The 17,215-nt window shown below is 33.2% G+C and overlaps 1 protein-coding gene across 2 annotated transcripts in view; it reads right to left on the bottom strand.

Annotated features, from left to right (window-relative positions):
- Positions 1–3,321: 3,321 nt before the first annotated feature.
- Positions 3,322–17,215, bottom strand: part of LOC149776045 (uncharacterized) — a 162,875-nt gene continuing 148,981 nt past the window's right edge. For both annotated transcript variants that reach the window (XM_089942257.1, XM_089942256.1), the window contains exon 8: positions 3,322–16,354. In XM_089942257.1, coding sequence (XP_089798383.1) covers positions 16,026–16,354 — 329 coding nt within the window. In that variant the 3' untranslated portion in view covers positions 3,322–16,025. The remainder of the gene's footprint in view (positions 16,355–17,215) is intronic.

Genomic DNA, 17,215 nt, shown 5'->3' with positions numbered 1-17,215 from the left:
GCTCCTGATGAAAATGATATCGTAAAACCGTAATGTTGAAAAGATGTTTATCAAGCTTTACCAACAACTTTCTCCAATCGTCTTTCTTCTTTGGTTCATTTTACATGCCTATTGAAGTTTCAATTTTTGTGGTGGAGACAAATTGTAGTGATTATTTATCAAGAAGGTTATCAATCAGGTGATGATGTAAGAAACCTTTACAGTATATGTATAGGGTAATTCTCTTGGCAGGGTGTTTTATTGTCATATTACGATGTATATGTCTACCTATTCATCTTCATTTCATTTGAATTAACTTAAATAACACTTATGCATAAATTAGAAGTATGTTCATAGAACAGTAAAACCTGTTTGCTCTCTTCGTAAGATGATGCAGCTGAGTGTGCAAGAGAAACTGATCCTGAATGCAAAATTGAAGTCAAGTCAATGAAACCTGACTTAACTCAAGTAAGATGACTAAGATACATCGACATTCTAATTTGATGGTTCTGCAGCTAACAGTGTGCACGAAACTGAATAAAATGCAAAACTTCTGAAGTGTGTGTGTGTGAAGCTTTAACAATTTTCCAGTCATATTGCTATGATGTTTGCAGTGTGGCAGTTTATACCAATGTCTAGTACTGAGGTGCCATGCCACAGACATGTAGCATCATGTCTCACCCAGTCATATTATCCTGACAACAGGCCAACCAGTCCTAACACTAACCTCGTAACGCTGAGCACCAAGTGAGGCAGCTAATATTACTATTTTTGTAAGTCTTTGGTATGACTTGGCCAGGGTTTGAACCCACAATCTTCTGCATCTGTAGCGGATGCTTTAACCAGAACTTTTGAAGTAAATTAGGCTTGAAGATAGGTCAAAGTGACCTAATTCGTGCAGGCAATTATTCCAACCAGGAGGCATCCACAAAGTTGCATACTTCTGTGTCCAATAATGCCGAAGATACTAACCCTAAATACATAAACTAATGAGTCAGAAATATAGGCCACAGCAAACTAAGTTTAGCATTGTACTTACCAGGATATATCTACGCAAGAAGTTGTATGACTTGTATGAGAAAATGTCCAAGAAACATGACCTAAATGAAAAACTTAAAAAAGTCACTGAAGATTGAAATTCTGATCACAGTGAACTATTTTTGGTAAGATGGTGGTGTTTCTACTAAGACAAATCTACATACCATTTTCATGACTCTGGGACCAACAATGCCCAAGAAAATGACATAAATGCAAGACGATGTATGACGGATGGACAAACAAAGTTTGGTCCAAGTCTGTGATGTAAAACTTATATTGTTGAAACATTTGTCATCTTTCCATGACAGTGGCTTTAGCCGTTGACCTCCTAATCCATGTGCAAATCATCCACAAAGTTTGGTCCAGGTATTTGATGAAGAACTAATGTTACTGTGCAAATAATCGTGTCGATTCTTTCAGTCAGTGACATCAACCATTGACCAAAAAATTGATAGCGCTCTTCCTTATCTCAAGTGCAAAACATCCATAAAGTTTGGTAAACCTAAATGATAATGAACAAGCTATTGTGCTTTAACATCTTTACTTCTATTAGCCACAATGACCTTGATTATTGACCTTTTGACCCTGAAACTGATATGGTCATCCTTACCCCGAGTTGAAGTCATCCACAAAGGTTATTAGCTGAAGATGGTGGAGAACTGTATCCAAGTCAAAATGTACTAAATTCTAAATGTAACCAAGTCAAGATATACACATAATTAAAAAAAAACAAGAAAGAAAACTAGTGTAAAAATTATGATACAATTTCTAGATATTTCAGGGCCGGCTGTAAACTGTACTTGATTGCATGACCTTATGACCTCTGCCAGGTACTTGTGTTTTATGCAAAAACACTATCTTCAAAATCTTAATCATGCATTTGAATGTTTAATATAAAATTTTGTTTGATCTGCTTCCTAATTTATTACAACAAAGAGAAATTACAATCACATTATTGTATATCATTCAAATGGATCAAATCTTTGATTTTGCTATATTATCATCTAGCAACACACAATTTTAGCAATTACTGGTGGATGAAAAAAGCGATAGTTTTATACTTTATATATAACAGCAATATGATGCTTTGTAAATGAAGTCTTTCGAATTCGGCATCAAAAGATAATCAAACAGCCAGAAAGTTAAATCACTGAAAACAATAACAGATTTACAAATACTATTAGTGACAAAACAATGAATCTGCCATCTATTATGGCAATGCCCATCTGGGTAGTTGCTCTCATTGCATCTATGCAACAATTATTGTTTCATCAAATAAGTTTAGTATAAAAGAAATTTTTGAAAAAAAATAGCCTTCTGAATGTTATAATTCACAAAATTTCTGTTTCCTAAAATTTTGCATTCTTTAACAAAATAAGATGTGTGCCAGATCTGTGTCACAAGTAGGGGGTCAGAATTGCCAGCTGAAATCATATTGCAACATACTGATATATATCGATATGTACTGCTATCAAGCTGACCATTTTTAAAACCCATCTGATACCAACTGTCCGCATGATGTATGAAAGGGGTGCTTAAATTCTGGACAGCAACACTGCCTATAATCAACATGGCTGGGATAAACAATGCCTTTCAGCATGTGTATGACTCTGTGTGTGTGTCTTAACACATTAACCCTTGTGACGAGTTTATGTGGCAGAAGGTAGTAGCCTACTGCCGAGCTCTGTAGCGTCAAGGTCATTTAAGATACACTACAGTGGCTGGTATTATAGAAAGGTAGACAGATTTAGCTCTACAATGATACCAAATAATCTGGAATTTCTATTTGCACTACAAAATACAAAGGGAAAAACCTAAATTTTTGGACCAGATTTTTTTTCTACCCAAAATTTACCCATGGTCAGAATCTGATTTTGTTTGGATTTTAGACTTTTTAGTCTCAGATCTAATGCAGGCCGGTATGAACTACAAACAGACAGATGAACCGTTGCAAAAATTAGGATAAGATAGGTATCTGGAATAAAGACTGGTCTCGATATGAAAATAATGGGTCTGTTAAGCAAACAAAAAAAAAAAAAAGAACTTTTACCCTTCTGCTCATACGTGACCCAAATAGCCATTGGAAAATGATGTTTCTAACACAACCAGGCAATATGTTATTGGAAGATCACCTGGAAGATGGTATTTTAGGATGTATTCAGAAATAGCTTTCAAAATGTGTTTCCTACTCGAATTTCAGGTGAAAATGATAAAAACCTCCAGGGGTTAATGTGTTAAGGATAGATTTAGCTTCTGGAGTGGCAATAGTTTGCCTATATTTAAGAAACGAAGTGCCAACACATCTGGGGTTACAAAACCTTTATTTTCTTCTACTAAAATGGCTTTACAAAGAGACTATTACATGGTAGTTACAAGTCTTAACACGACAACCAAATATGCATTCAGAACATCAAATAATGTATAACTTCTTAGTGGGTGACATTCTCTCATCTCCAATATCTTCACTGAAGATAATGAAATCAATGACCATGAGAGAACAAACACACCAATTAATTTTTAGAAACAAAACTAAAGTATCTTCTTTTTATTTATTTAAAAAAATACACTTCTTAAGAATTTGTATGCTGTAGAGAATCAATAAAGTAGACAATATGACTTTTCTTCTGAGCTAGCAAAACGTAAATCTTAGAAATGAATCATCAAGACAAACCAATACAAACTAAACAAACTTGATATAAATCAGAAAGCAAACAAACATTGAAATTCTTAATATTTCATATTCTGTAAAAAGACCCATGTTGCATCAATTAACTGTGTGGATGGCTGGGTGGTTGGATCAAATAACTGGAAGTTATCAAATGTCCAAATTTATGAAATTTTAATAATTACAAAAGTGAATGAACTTCATACTGGTATTAAGTATAGCAGGCATGTGCAACCATCTCCAGGGTAGACATGGTTAAATATACACATATGATTAAGATTAAAAAAAGGTCATTAGCTGTTAGGTTTGCACATGCCTTATAGTATGGGCTTATTATAGAAGATGAAGTGTACAACTAAGACTTGTAAAAATGTGAGGCAAATAGAATACTATGGGGATGACATGAAAACTGGTAACAGAGTAATAAAGACAGCAAGTTGAAACAGATTTTCTAAATGTTCTGTATCGTTGCTTAATCTGCAGGTGTGAAGACATACAACTCTACCAAAGGAATTATCGGCAATAGCATGTCACACTGACATCTTCAATAGCAATGTACAGTCTGCAGATGCATCACTGGAGATAAGTAATGAAATGTATCATGACAAATTTTTTTTCCAGTCCTAAATTTGTAGCTGTTATTCCTACTTGAATGTAGATGGAATTTTAACATGACAGTGAGCTCAGTCAAAAATAAATAACACTTGGTTTTCTCTATTCTTTTAGCAAATTATTTTTTTCTGATGTGAGAGAGTATTTCACCCAAACAAGATCTTTGTTTAAACAATATACATCAATACAGATCAAATAAATTGACAGCAAATATATTTTATAAATGCAGACAATTTCAGGTATAAAATGTTTGTGCAGTGCTCTTTTTTCACACATCACTGTTGCACCAGTCAGTACTAAAGCAGTATTTCTAACAAAATTGTTTATTACTTGTCTGATACATACTGCAACATGGATACTATCATGTACAATTCAAATGTTATAATTCTAATATCAAGGGCTTGTAGTAATAATTCTAGTTTTGCAGGAAAAGGTGATGTATCTATTTCAAAATAAAGAAAATGCAGATTGATCACAGACAAATATTTTTTGTTACACAGATCTAAAATATATAGAGAAGCTGAAAATACTGATGAAAAACATTTCATTGGTAAAATAACATTTGTCTTTTCAAGAAAAATCTTAAAATTGCCATTTTTTATTTGAGGACACGTTTGAGTTTTATGGTGTTGCATGAGGTAGAGAGTGTAAATATCATGTTTCTAATTTCGTAACTATTCTTACATATGTTATACCTTCACATACTGATGTGATATAATAAAATATTTATATTAAATACTTACCTTATTAAATGAATCTAAGGCAAGCAATGAGTAATTTCCATTTGCTAAAAACAGTATTATCTTAATATCTAATCAACTTTATATTTATTTTGGTATTGTACAAAGTAACTGCACATCAATAAGTGTGGCGAATTGCTTATCTGAAAGCAAATGAGTTTATTTTCAAATTTGTTCTAATCTATATCAGATAAAAAAAGATAGTTTTAAATACTCAACAGAGACTTTGTACAATATTTCAAATTCACATTTGTTGAAAGAAAAACTATTTGTTCAACATTCACATCTCTGATACTATTAAATACATTACTTTCAAAATCTGTGATGTTATTAAAACTATTTAAGAATAATTAAGCTGTGTCAAGGATTAATATATATGGCTTGAAATGACAATTACTTTATTTATGGACATTTCAAAAATATAATTTGGTCTATATAAGTAAATACAAATATACCTCAAACAGCCACCCTTCTTACCTCAAAACTTCAAGCAGCCATGTTCTTCCCTTAATAAACATTTTCAGCTGATTCTTAAATACAAATAATTATAAAATCTTAAAAACAAAATAATACCCAAGTCCACTAAAGAGAAAAGTGAAGGAAAAATAAAAGCGATGATTTCAAATGCATTGATTGATACTGTACAAAGCATTAAAGACAACACATGTGCTAAAATCCTGTAGTGAAACCAGTTTCTCCTACAAAACTAATTAAAGTTTCTACCTTGACAGATCAGATATCTACTGCATTTATGCAGTCCCATATAACTTGGATTCAAATGCAAACAACACATACCCTGATCTGCTATCATATAATGCACTGGCAGATCAATGTCTTTTGTATGCAATGACAGACTTGGGACTATGCCATTTGCATTTTTATCTGACTCGTATGCAAGTACAATGAGTACAAGAGCTAATTTTCTACAAAGTGTGAATGTATCAATTGCTTGACTGGTTGCTGTATGGCACATAAACACATGAAAGACAAAAGGCAATGTGACGAGAGTGCCTTGCCCTGAGACTCATTATGGCAACCAAACAGTACTGGCCTGAAGACTATTTTACACACCATATAATATGATTAAATGAATGTCTATTTCACTCATTACTTGAATGCTGGAAAAAACAGACTGACCAGTAATGTTAAACAGAGGGATATATACTTATTTTTGTCAAAATGTCTTATGTTGGACTGTCTTTGTTTAGGACTGGTCAATCCGTCAATCCTCTAATAGACACAAATTACTAAATTTTCTAGTAAGACACTGCAATAATAAATATGATAAACTGGATTCAGTTTCTTAATTATTTGGATTTATTTCCCACCTCCCTCATATTATGAATTGTGATATGAGGTGTGACAACCATTCCAGTGGCCTAAGTGGTTAGAGCATCTGCCTCGGCTGCAGGTTCGAACCCAGGCCAATTCATACCAAAAACTTATAAAAATAATACTAACATCTGCCTCACCTAGCACTCAGCAGTAAGAGGTTGGTGTTAGGACTGGTTGGGCTGGTGTCAGGATAATATGGCTAGCTGGGACATGATGCCACATGTCTGCAGCATGATGCCCAAGTACTAGACATCATTATAAACTGCCACATTTCAGTCATCATTGCGATAGGACTAAAATTGTTGAAGGTATGTAAAAATCCAAACGATCAAAACTAACAAAATTGAGCTGTGACATCATCTTGGATAACTGATGGGCCAGACATCATCTTTAATGGGGTTAGCACATCACACAAAGGAAAGCTCAACCCACATGGGTCACATTATTATTCATCTATAAGGCTCTGCCCCTCAGAAGACAAATAATGAAAATCCAAGACAGGGATTTCCGTGTTCACAAGTTAAGGACCCCACAGAGTATTAATACCACTGCTTTGGTCTCCAATCTGAAAAGAAAAGCAATCACTCTATCTGTATTCCAGCACATCAGTGAAATACTTCAGTAGCAACAGTGGAAGTTGTGTTGAATATTTTAATATCATCAAAGTGTATTTCACAATGGAATAAATTTACTGAACTGTTATGTCACAAATGACCCAAGACAACTCACCAGAGACAATCAGACTATGATACACAAGAACCCCAAAGCTGTGAGTTTTTTTTTACATGATCAGAAAATGATCATGTCCCTCTATGTTGATACTGAAATTTCCAAGTTTCAGGTAAATCGTGTGAAAACAGACTTTAACCTGAATAGTTCAAGAGCTAATGTTGTTTCATAAACTTTGTAAGTGCTAGACATTCATGCAGCTACCTCACAATGCAACTTTTTTTCCAATTGTAACCTACCTGTAACTTCGTTGTAGTTTTAAAAGAAAAGGAATATAAATACAAGTCAATCTAACATATATTTCACCTTGCATTCACAAATATGGAATAAAATGATCAACTGTAAAATTTATTTATCAAGCCTGCACTGACTTACATGACTGTCAGTAATAACAGTGTATTAATCACAACCTGTCACCAAACAATTCCTATAAAAACAAATTTCTTGAAATAGCTCATTTAGTTATTGTTAGGTAATTTTGGATCATGGTAGATGAAACCTGTAGTTGGTAGATTAATATCTTTAACTGCAACGGTGAAAAATAAAGAGCAAATAGTTTCATAAATTTTGTAATAAACTGAATTACGAAGCATTATTCGTTGTATCATAGTGTCATTCAACGTTTGCACATTCAGCAGATGCTGGATGTTAAAAACCTAAACTTGTCCTTAAATAATGACTACCTTTCCGTATTAATGCATTTGCTTTTAAAGTAATTTTTCAAAATCAGTTACCTTCGTAAATTAGTTGAACAGTTAGCTTTTTTAAATTATTTTAAGCACTTTATCTAAAATATTTTATGCTGATGAAGACTTTAAGATTTTTAATGAATTTGACAACTGAATGTATTCCATTATGTAAAAATTACCTTTAGTAGTTTTACTCACTGACTAAATATTACGACTAAGACATCAGTGGAGCTGGTAAAATATATGTTTGTGACAGTGAAACTACTATTCAGGTCCTCAAATACTGAAACAATTCAGCTCCTCAAATACTGAAACAATTCAAGTCTTCAAATACTGAAACAATTCCGGGCCTCAAATACTGAAACAATTCAGGGCCTCAAATACCGAAACAATTCAGGGCCTCAAATACTGAAAAAAATCAGGGCCTCAAATACTGAAACAATTCAGTTCCTCAAATACCGAAACAATTCAGGGCCTCAAATAGTGAAACAATTCAGTTCCTCAAATACTGAAACAATTCAAGTCTTCAAATACCGAAACAATTCAGGGCCTCAAATACTGAAACAATTCATGTCCTCAAATACTGAAACAATTCAGGTCCTCACATACTGAAACAATTCAAGGCCTCAGATACTGAAACAATGTACTATTATTCTCAGTATAGAACATATTTTTAAAAAATAGCTGAATAATTTCCAGAGGCACTAACTAAGAGTCATGATATTAAAACATCATGCAAGTCACCAACTACCATGGGTTTTGTGGCCAGCTGAAATGTACAAATCAGTGAGTGGATCATCAAAAGTAATAGTATTACCGGTGAAGATATTTCCTGTATTTTTTCATGAGCCATGTCATTTTCACATACTTGGCAATGACTAATTTGCTTATATCTCAGATAGTTGAAGAGATTAATGGTACATTTATCATCTGCCACATTTTGAGTGCTTGATTTGTGCAATCAGTGGAAGCTATTTCTCACATAATCAATGTTTTCTGAAGATTTCATCTGAAAAGGTTGAGCATTTTTAAAAAGAAAACAAAACAATATACTATTATCGAAAATAAGTGAAAGCTTGGTTGTCTGACTTTTCCAAATAATGTTCGATGATTTTGATTAACTGTCACACTACTAAACTGACGAATTAGAAAGTGCATCACTGCCTTTACTGGCTTGTAAGTTGCAAACTGCAAAGACCCAGATCTGCCATCACTTAATGCACTAGCAGACCTTTATCTGTGTAGTTCATTACCGCTAATCACTTGAACAAACAAAAGAGATCCTGATCTGCCACCTCATTTTGCAAAAGCACAACAGAATCGTTTGTTATCTGGCATTGGACCAAACTTATAAGAGAATATATACATTAGCAGGAGATGTAAAATGTCATTTAACTTGCACAAGCCATCGATTCACTCAAACATTTGTAAAAAATATATGAATTCTGCTATCAAGATGCAAGTGTTAATTTTACATGAACTACTGTATTATTCTGAACATATATGATGATACAATTTGCACAAATGCACCTAATTGTACTAAAATAAAATTCAGGTACATTTACAACATACATTATTATAACAATTCACATCTTTCAAACTGTCCCTAAGTTGATATTTGTGTCAGGTACAGTAGTTTTAAAAAAAAAGATTTAATTTGCACAACACATCTGAATGAAACTGTGAACTTCATTAAGTTTTGCGATACATGTAATTTTTCTTGATCAATAAAAAAAAGAAAATGGCATAACTTTTGGTACATGCCTGCAAAATGTAAGACATTCATAGACTTGATAAATAATGTTTGAAACCAAAATAGGTAAAAGAATACAAAATTTGGTATTTCTTACTGTTGATATTTTGCAATGTTCAAGGTCAAAGTTACACGACAAAAGTATCACCAACAAATCCACATCTAACAAAATGATTGCTGGTCCCTACGATTACTAACTCAAGTGTGTTGAATGCGTTGAATGTCATGCTATTTATTGATATGATGTATAAAGTTATATAAATAAAAGTAAATATACAGAGGTAGACAAGCATACATGGGTGATACATGTATTTACAACTATTTACAGTGAATTTTTATGATGATAGAAAAAAATATCTTTAAGAACAGCTAATATCTATTAGTAATCTCACAAATTAAATTAAAATACTGACACAAAACGGAGATGCAAGACTAATTTCTGAAGAATGTATGATATTATGATAGTATCAATTATAACTACGTAATATTCAATAAAAAATGCATACTTTGAAAACTTACATGAGGGGAGATATTAATATTTTCAGTCTGAAAAATAAAATCTGAGATGTATAGCAAAGATGTGGCCATGATTTTTTTTATTTTTGAAAATCATTCAACAGAATCAAGTGTATACCCTGATCTACCGGCACATTATGCAATAGCAGATCTTGGTTGATGTTACTAGAAAATTAACATGAAAACTGTAGAGTCAATACTTGCACTACAAGGTGAATGGCTACAGAGGTCTCCATTTTCCACCAAAATAAGGCAATTAATTCATATTGCTTGCCTCATTTCCATTACTCATTATGTAAGTCTGTGTGTGTGAGTGTGTTGGTGGGTGGGGAGTATTACCAAGAAAGGAATAATGCTTGACAGGGCCATGAGATAGTTTAGAATGTTATCTAATATTTGTATTAAAAAAGATCATTGTTTTAACTTTGGAAAAATAGGAATTTTGTATCCTTCATGCCAACATTGTAGTGATGATCCTGTGAAATTTTTGGGGGTACATCTTCTTCAAAATGCTGGACACATACAAAAAATATCAAGCAAAAGATTTAACCTCTTACCCCACACAAGGACAATCTTTAAGTTCAATTATAAGCAGCTCTAACAACTAGGAAATAATTAGTGAGAAAGTCTACTTGTAAGTCAGATTTGGAGCAAGCGCTTCCTCCGTAACCAATGTCAACTAAATATTCACATACATTAATGTTCTTTCATCAACTCTGTAAAACTTTGGGCAAACTATAGGTAATATGTACACTGTCTCCCTCCACACTCTGCCACAAATATAGACACTCTCTTTGTTTTCAAAGGAACTCTTTTTAATCATTATATGCACCAATGGCATATCTAAAGCCAAATATAATGAATGCAACAGATGTATACTGGAGGTATCAACCTGTCTAATAATAACAATAATAATAATATTAATGAAATAATAATATCATTGTTGTACTGTAATACAAATTATGGAGTTGTTTGATTTAAATATCATTACTGGGAAAATATATCATACTAAATACTGGCAACCAATCTGTTCATCCTGAGAAATCAGAAAAAAACAAAGAATAAACTGTAACTGATAAATAAAAACGAACACTTGAATTCAGGTTATGCTTTGCCTGCAGTGAAAACAAAATGAACAAAAATATAAGTAAAGTGAGTGACAAAACATTGTATGCTTAAGAAAGAATGATACAATGAAAATTATAGACAACCTATCTGATCGTCAATGACCCAAATGATCGTCAATGACCCAAATGATTAGCAATGACCCAAAAACAAAAGATTGCACTCATCTTAAACATCATTTTACTATATTTGGTACAGCTAAAAAGATTTCTAAAAAAAGAAAAACAGCTACCATGCATAAATGAGAATTTAAACAAAACCCAAAAACTCACAAGTATTATAAATTTGAAATAAAAAATACACTGGACGGTGGCAGTAGACTTTCACAACCCTTACTATGTAGAAATGGACATATTCTGCTGCCAAGAAAAATCTTAATAGCAAATAATTAAAAACAAAACAATGTATGACAATTTACTGTATATACTCGCTTACAAGTAGAGTCCAACTGCAAACTGCAGAGACCCAGATCTGCTGTCACATTATGTGCCACCAGATCTGGATATGTGCCGTTTGTGAGGTGGAATCAGTAAAACAAACAGCATAGACCATGATCTGCATTATTCCACAGCTGATCATGATCTATGTTGTTTGCAGTTGCCTTGACTTATAAGCGAGTAACAGTAACTTATCGAGCAAAGAAATAATATATATGCACATAGTAAGTCTACCACAATTTGGTCTTGATAAAAGCATCTTAAAAGTGACTAAGATTTTTTGGCAAAAAGGGCATGAACCAAGTCTTAATTAACTAAAAACTTGATACACACAGTCAGCCCTCATCATTAATCACCTCAGTATACAACAGTTCTTTACATAAATTAGGTACTATCATGAATACCATAACAATGATTTTTATTTGTCATAGTCAATTTGTTTAACATAATTTTAGCTTATGACTGATTATGATCCAATATCTGTTACACTGAGGATCCACATAAAACACAACCTCTAATATGTTGTTTTGCATACAACATACTCATTATTACAAACTCTTGTTTATAACATACCCCAGTTTAAGGTAATCTCCATTATAACACAGCACACCCTTATGACTCCAGCGACCTGTGTTATAATGAGAGATCACTTTATTGGCAGTGCTGTTGGGTGAATAAGAAAGGATTTTCCACAACATCAAAAAATGCCCATTTTTACAAAATATTATAATATAAATGAAGCTTTCTAATCTTTACATGTTTCTCTATATTGCAAACCCTGCATTTGTTGAATAATATTTTGATATAAAGTAAAAAAATTCAAAATCCACAACACTTATGAATTAAAAACCACTTGCATCTAAAACATCTAACTTCAACTTCTTACTGTTAAAAAATTTAAATGTATAAATCAAACGGAAAATTAAGACATTTATATATGCTCCATGTTAGTGGAATTTAGTACCTGTTCAATGTGGGAGGTATAAAAGACTGGTGATATCAATGTAAAAATTGTATATGGTATTAAAATCAATTGATATGCAGCTAGTAACACATTCACCTCAATCTCATTTTAAATAATCCTACTAAGACTTAATGAAAAACAAATGCATAATAATGAAGACCTCCCTTGACTCATATAGCAAATTAACACAAACACAGTACCTGGAATTAACCAACAAAATTGTATTGTTATTCAAAGCTCCCACATTTTTATGTCCCACAAGTTACATTTTCTTTAAGTTAGTTTCAAGCACTGTATTTGAGCATTTATATTCCATCAAAGAACCTAATGTTTTCTACTCAGATAAGATTTTTGTTGAAGGAATCAGTATTCCAGACATAGCACAATAATGTGATGTATGGATATATATAAAACACAAGTCCTAAAAAAAACATGAAGGAAACTAGGACAGCAATTTTGTAAGAATGACTGGGGAAAGGGCAGAACCAGGGGCCGTAAATTTAGAAACAATTTAAAATGATTTTGAACATTTGGGAATTCTGCAGGAGTTTGAAATATTTATGTCACCATGTCAGCCCCTTAGGAACCCAAATACATCCCTAGGATACTAACCAAACCATCAATTCAGCCCTTAGGATGCTAAAAACATCCCTGGGATACTAACCAAACCATCATTTCAGTCCCTTAGGACCTCAAAACATCTCTGGGATACTAACCAAACCTTACAACAAGCTTTTTCCTTTGGAAAGTTTCATTATTACACAAACAAAGTACATTAATGTAACTTGATCAATTCGGGATAATAGAGTACTAATTGATATGTTGTCAAGAATTGGATGTATAAGAAAAGTCCAGGCTTAAAAGAGAATATCGCATAACACATATCTGCATACAGCTCCAGGTATATGATATGTCAAAAGCTATGCTCTATGCTTTGCACATGTCCATACATTTTGCCAACTAACAATCAACTTTTACTTCAAATCAACTTGTATGATGAAAAATTACAGAATTCTGAGCATAATGGACATGAAAGAGGTTAGACACTCATTATTAATAGTCAGGACTTTACCTTATAAAACAATTCATCTTATATATGAATTAAGGAGTCCAAAAAAATGTTTTAAAAATGCCCTCTAGACTTGCACTCTGTATCAAAGGTAACCTAATCAAGGTTCTAATTCAGGGGTGCACAACCTGTGGCCCTTGGGTTTGATCCGTCCCGCAAATCTGTTCTGTCCAGTCCTCAGGACAAATTAAAATAACACAGAAATCTGGTCCATGAACAGTAATTATATTAAAGAAATTAGTGTTTGCGGCCCTCAAGTGGTCTTAGAAAATGAAATCTGGCCCTTGGCCGAAAAAGGTTGTGCACCCCTGTTCTAATTCAACAACGGTTCCACAGAACAGTGTCATGCTTGTAAAAAATGGTTAGACAAAACACCTTCAGTGATAATGCCAAACCACTGCTGGGAAATGGTATGCTAATGTCATGTCACCTGTACAGTCAACAATACTGCAACAAAATGTAATACAAGAAAAAGAAACAAAATTACAGATTGACCAATAAAATTAATATAAGCACCATGACTGGACATAACATGCAAGATGAGATGTATACAAGTTTACAAAATTGCCCGTACTTAACGTACTGAATATTGCTGATAAGGAGTATACATCAAGTACAAGCATAAACTGCAAAGGTAAAAATACACACACATACACACCATTTGGCACATTAATATATTTGCTCATCCATTCCCTTAACTATTTTTTAGTAACAACTATACACTTGCAAACTTCAAAATACAGCAATACAAATATGATTTTCTTGTGGTTGAAAGGTTGCCAAGCCACCTATATCCTAAAAAAGATTTGATTATATCCATTCTTCTTAATACCTGCCATAGATGTATCACTTTATTCTAAGAGATTTTACTTTTTTATGATGACTGAATACATGTCAAGTCCAACAATGTAGACCCCAATCTGCCATTGCAGCAGATCAGGATCTATGTTGCTTGTTCAAATGATTGTTCCAAACAATCTGCATAGACTCGGATTGGCGGGCACAACGTCCAATGGCAGATGTGGATCTGTGCAGTCGAAGTTGGATGTCTTGTAAGTGAGGATACACATTATATTCAAATGAGTAGAATTAATTTCACTCCTTGACACGAAGAAATAATTTATATTTTTTTGAAGGTTCTGTCTTGTTACATTGGTTACAATTGATGGATTTCAGAATGGAGCTCTGGAAACATTATGACGATTAATCACCAGGAAGAAAATATCCATTTTGTGTGCATGATTGAAACAATTATTTTTCTTGCATTGCTTAAATAAAAAGCTTCTTACTTTGTTGAAGACAATATCTCTAAACTTATTAGTCTCTGACTGTCCACTTTCACTATGACAGTATTAAACCATTTAGGACTTTCACTATGACAGAATTAAACCATTTAGGAGTCCATATATGATTATCTCATGCATTTTTATCTTTACATTTTTTATTAAGAAAAAAATTCCATCTTAGACCTACTATGTACAACTTTGATTCTGATTTTCATCTCCACATAAAAGTAGAATAAATTTCACCTCTCCACAAAATAAATATTCCATGGGAGGTAACTCATTACAGGAGGGTAACTCTTCATAGAAATTTCTGCTATGTTGATTGACACTTCATGTCCACTTCCAGTACCATATTGGTTATTGTATCAACTCAATTAACATCAATTTTACACACAAGATTCCACATACTTTTGAACCTTGTATGTTTTCAGCTATTCATTTCCCCCTTCTTGTCCCTTCAAACCATCAGTGATTTCAAACCCTTTCCGTACATGAATGAGCATTGTTGCCATTATGAACCATAACAAAATTCCAGCCATTCATCTGTCCCTTGGTCTTTTATGTGAATTCACATGTCTTGCATGACTTTTCACATCCTTAATCTCAAAGAATCAAATAAAATCATGTCTCCTTTTAAATGAATATCAACCATATGTGATACAGCATGTGAATGAGCATCGTGTATTTTATAACAATATTACACACAATAATATATAATACAGGTGTCAGAAACATTTCTGATAACACTCTGTGTCATAAAACCATTCCTTAAAACATTCATCATGTCTAAAAACAATCAGGTCTCCAATATTCAAACCAAGTTTTGCTTCTGATCCACTGAATACCACTAAGAACCACTCTGTACAGAAATTCTGAAACAAAAATGTCTCCAATTTAGTTTGTGCAAATGAAGTATGTCTCTTTCCTCTAAGAACTATATGTATTACATAACTTTACTTGCTTGCATGATATGAAATATGCAGCTTTATATATGCCCGAACTTTTCTTCACACATCTCTCCACAGATCTCTTGATCTACTCCATTCTAAAGTGGAAGCGAGAGATGGTGGGGGCGGTTGCTGCTCTAGTCATACCGACGTAGACTTATATTGTGAGTCCTCATCTTTCTGACAACACAATGCAACACCAATGGCAATAAGTCCTGTTAACAAAATTCCACCAGCAACAGAGCCAACAATAATGTACACAGTCCATACACTAATCCCTGAAGTAATCCCTCCCTGTGAGGCTTTATTGGCATTGCTACTGCCAATAGATCCAGTTACATCCTTTTTGTTTTGGCTCCCAATATCTACATTTGTGATATGTGGATCTTGTGTATAGAAACCATAAGGACTTTCTGTATCAGAGTATATGGGGTTGTCTGGGGAACCAGCATCTGGATTGTAGCTGTATCCTGAAAAGAGAGCAGCTATGGAATTAGTATGCATTTTAGTCTTCGACAAGTACTTGTCAATTATAAAACTCAAAGGTATTGCATATACTGACAGCTTTGAGGGTTGAAGAGACAGCTTACACAAAATCAAATTGACTGTTGATGGTCCACTACTAACATAAACACACAGCCAAATAATCTGTAAAATATACATTTCTAAATTTTCATATTTCACTAAAAATTTCAGATATTCTTATGATTTCATTTAAAAACACCGTCTCCAAATGTTTTATGCATAACCATCAGTGGAAGAATATTCAGGGGAGATAACGCTTATTATTAACTAGTTTCCAAATCTTAGTTGCCTCCCATGACAAAGAATTTGAACTGAAAGAGTGGATCCATACTTTATTACCAATTTACACTCTGTTACTATTAGTAGTAAAAGAGATAAGCTATTACACCATAAAATCCCTCCTAGCCAAAACTGGCTTAATGGAATGTGGTGTCGTCTGCACACAGTGCTGTGATGTAGTATCTTGGTAATTAACTCCAAAAATTAGAGGGTATACTCTTAAGTATATATCCAATTTACTGCACGTTTTAAACCAACAATAAAATAGACAAAAACAGTTTTAAACTGTAAACATGTTTTATACAGGAATATCAAGCACTTTTCAAGATCTTTTTAAGTTAAAAATTAAAATGGTCTAAACTTTGGAAGAAAATTAATTATGTTGTGTAGGATGGACAGAATTTCAGACTTTATTATTTTATTCTTTGACGAGAAGTCTGAAATGTGTTTTTCCGAGCTAGACTTAGAGCAAGACACTGTAGGTGAGTTGGTTTAGGGTCATAAGAGTTATGGTGTAGTCATTTCTT

This window comes from Sinohyriopsis cumingii, chromosome 18, assembly GCF_028554795.1.
Source record: "Sinohyriopsis cumingii isolate HCF-2022 chromosome 18, ASM2855479v2, whole genome shotgun sequence".
Taxonomy (NCBI): domain Eukaryota; kingdom Metazoa; phylum Mollusca; class Bivalvia; order Unionida; family Unionidae; genus Sinohyriopsis; species Sinohyriopsis cumingii.
This window is presented reverse-complemented; position numbering and strand designations above follow the sequence as displayed.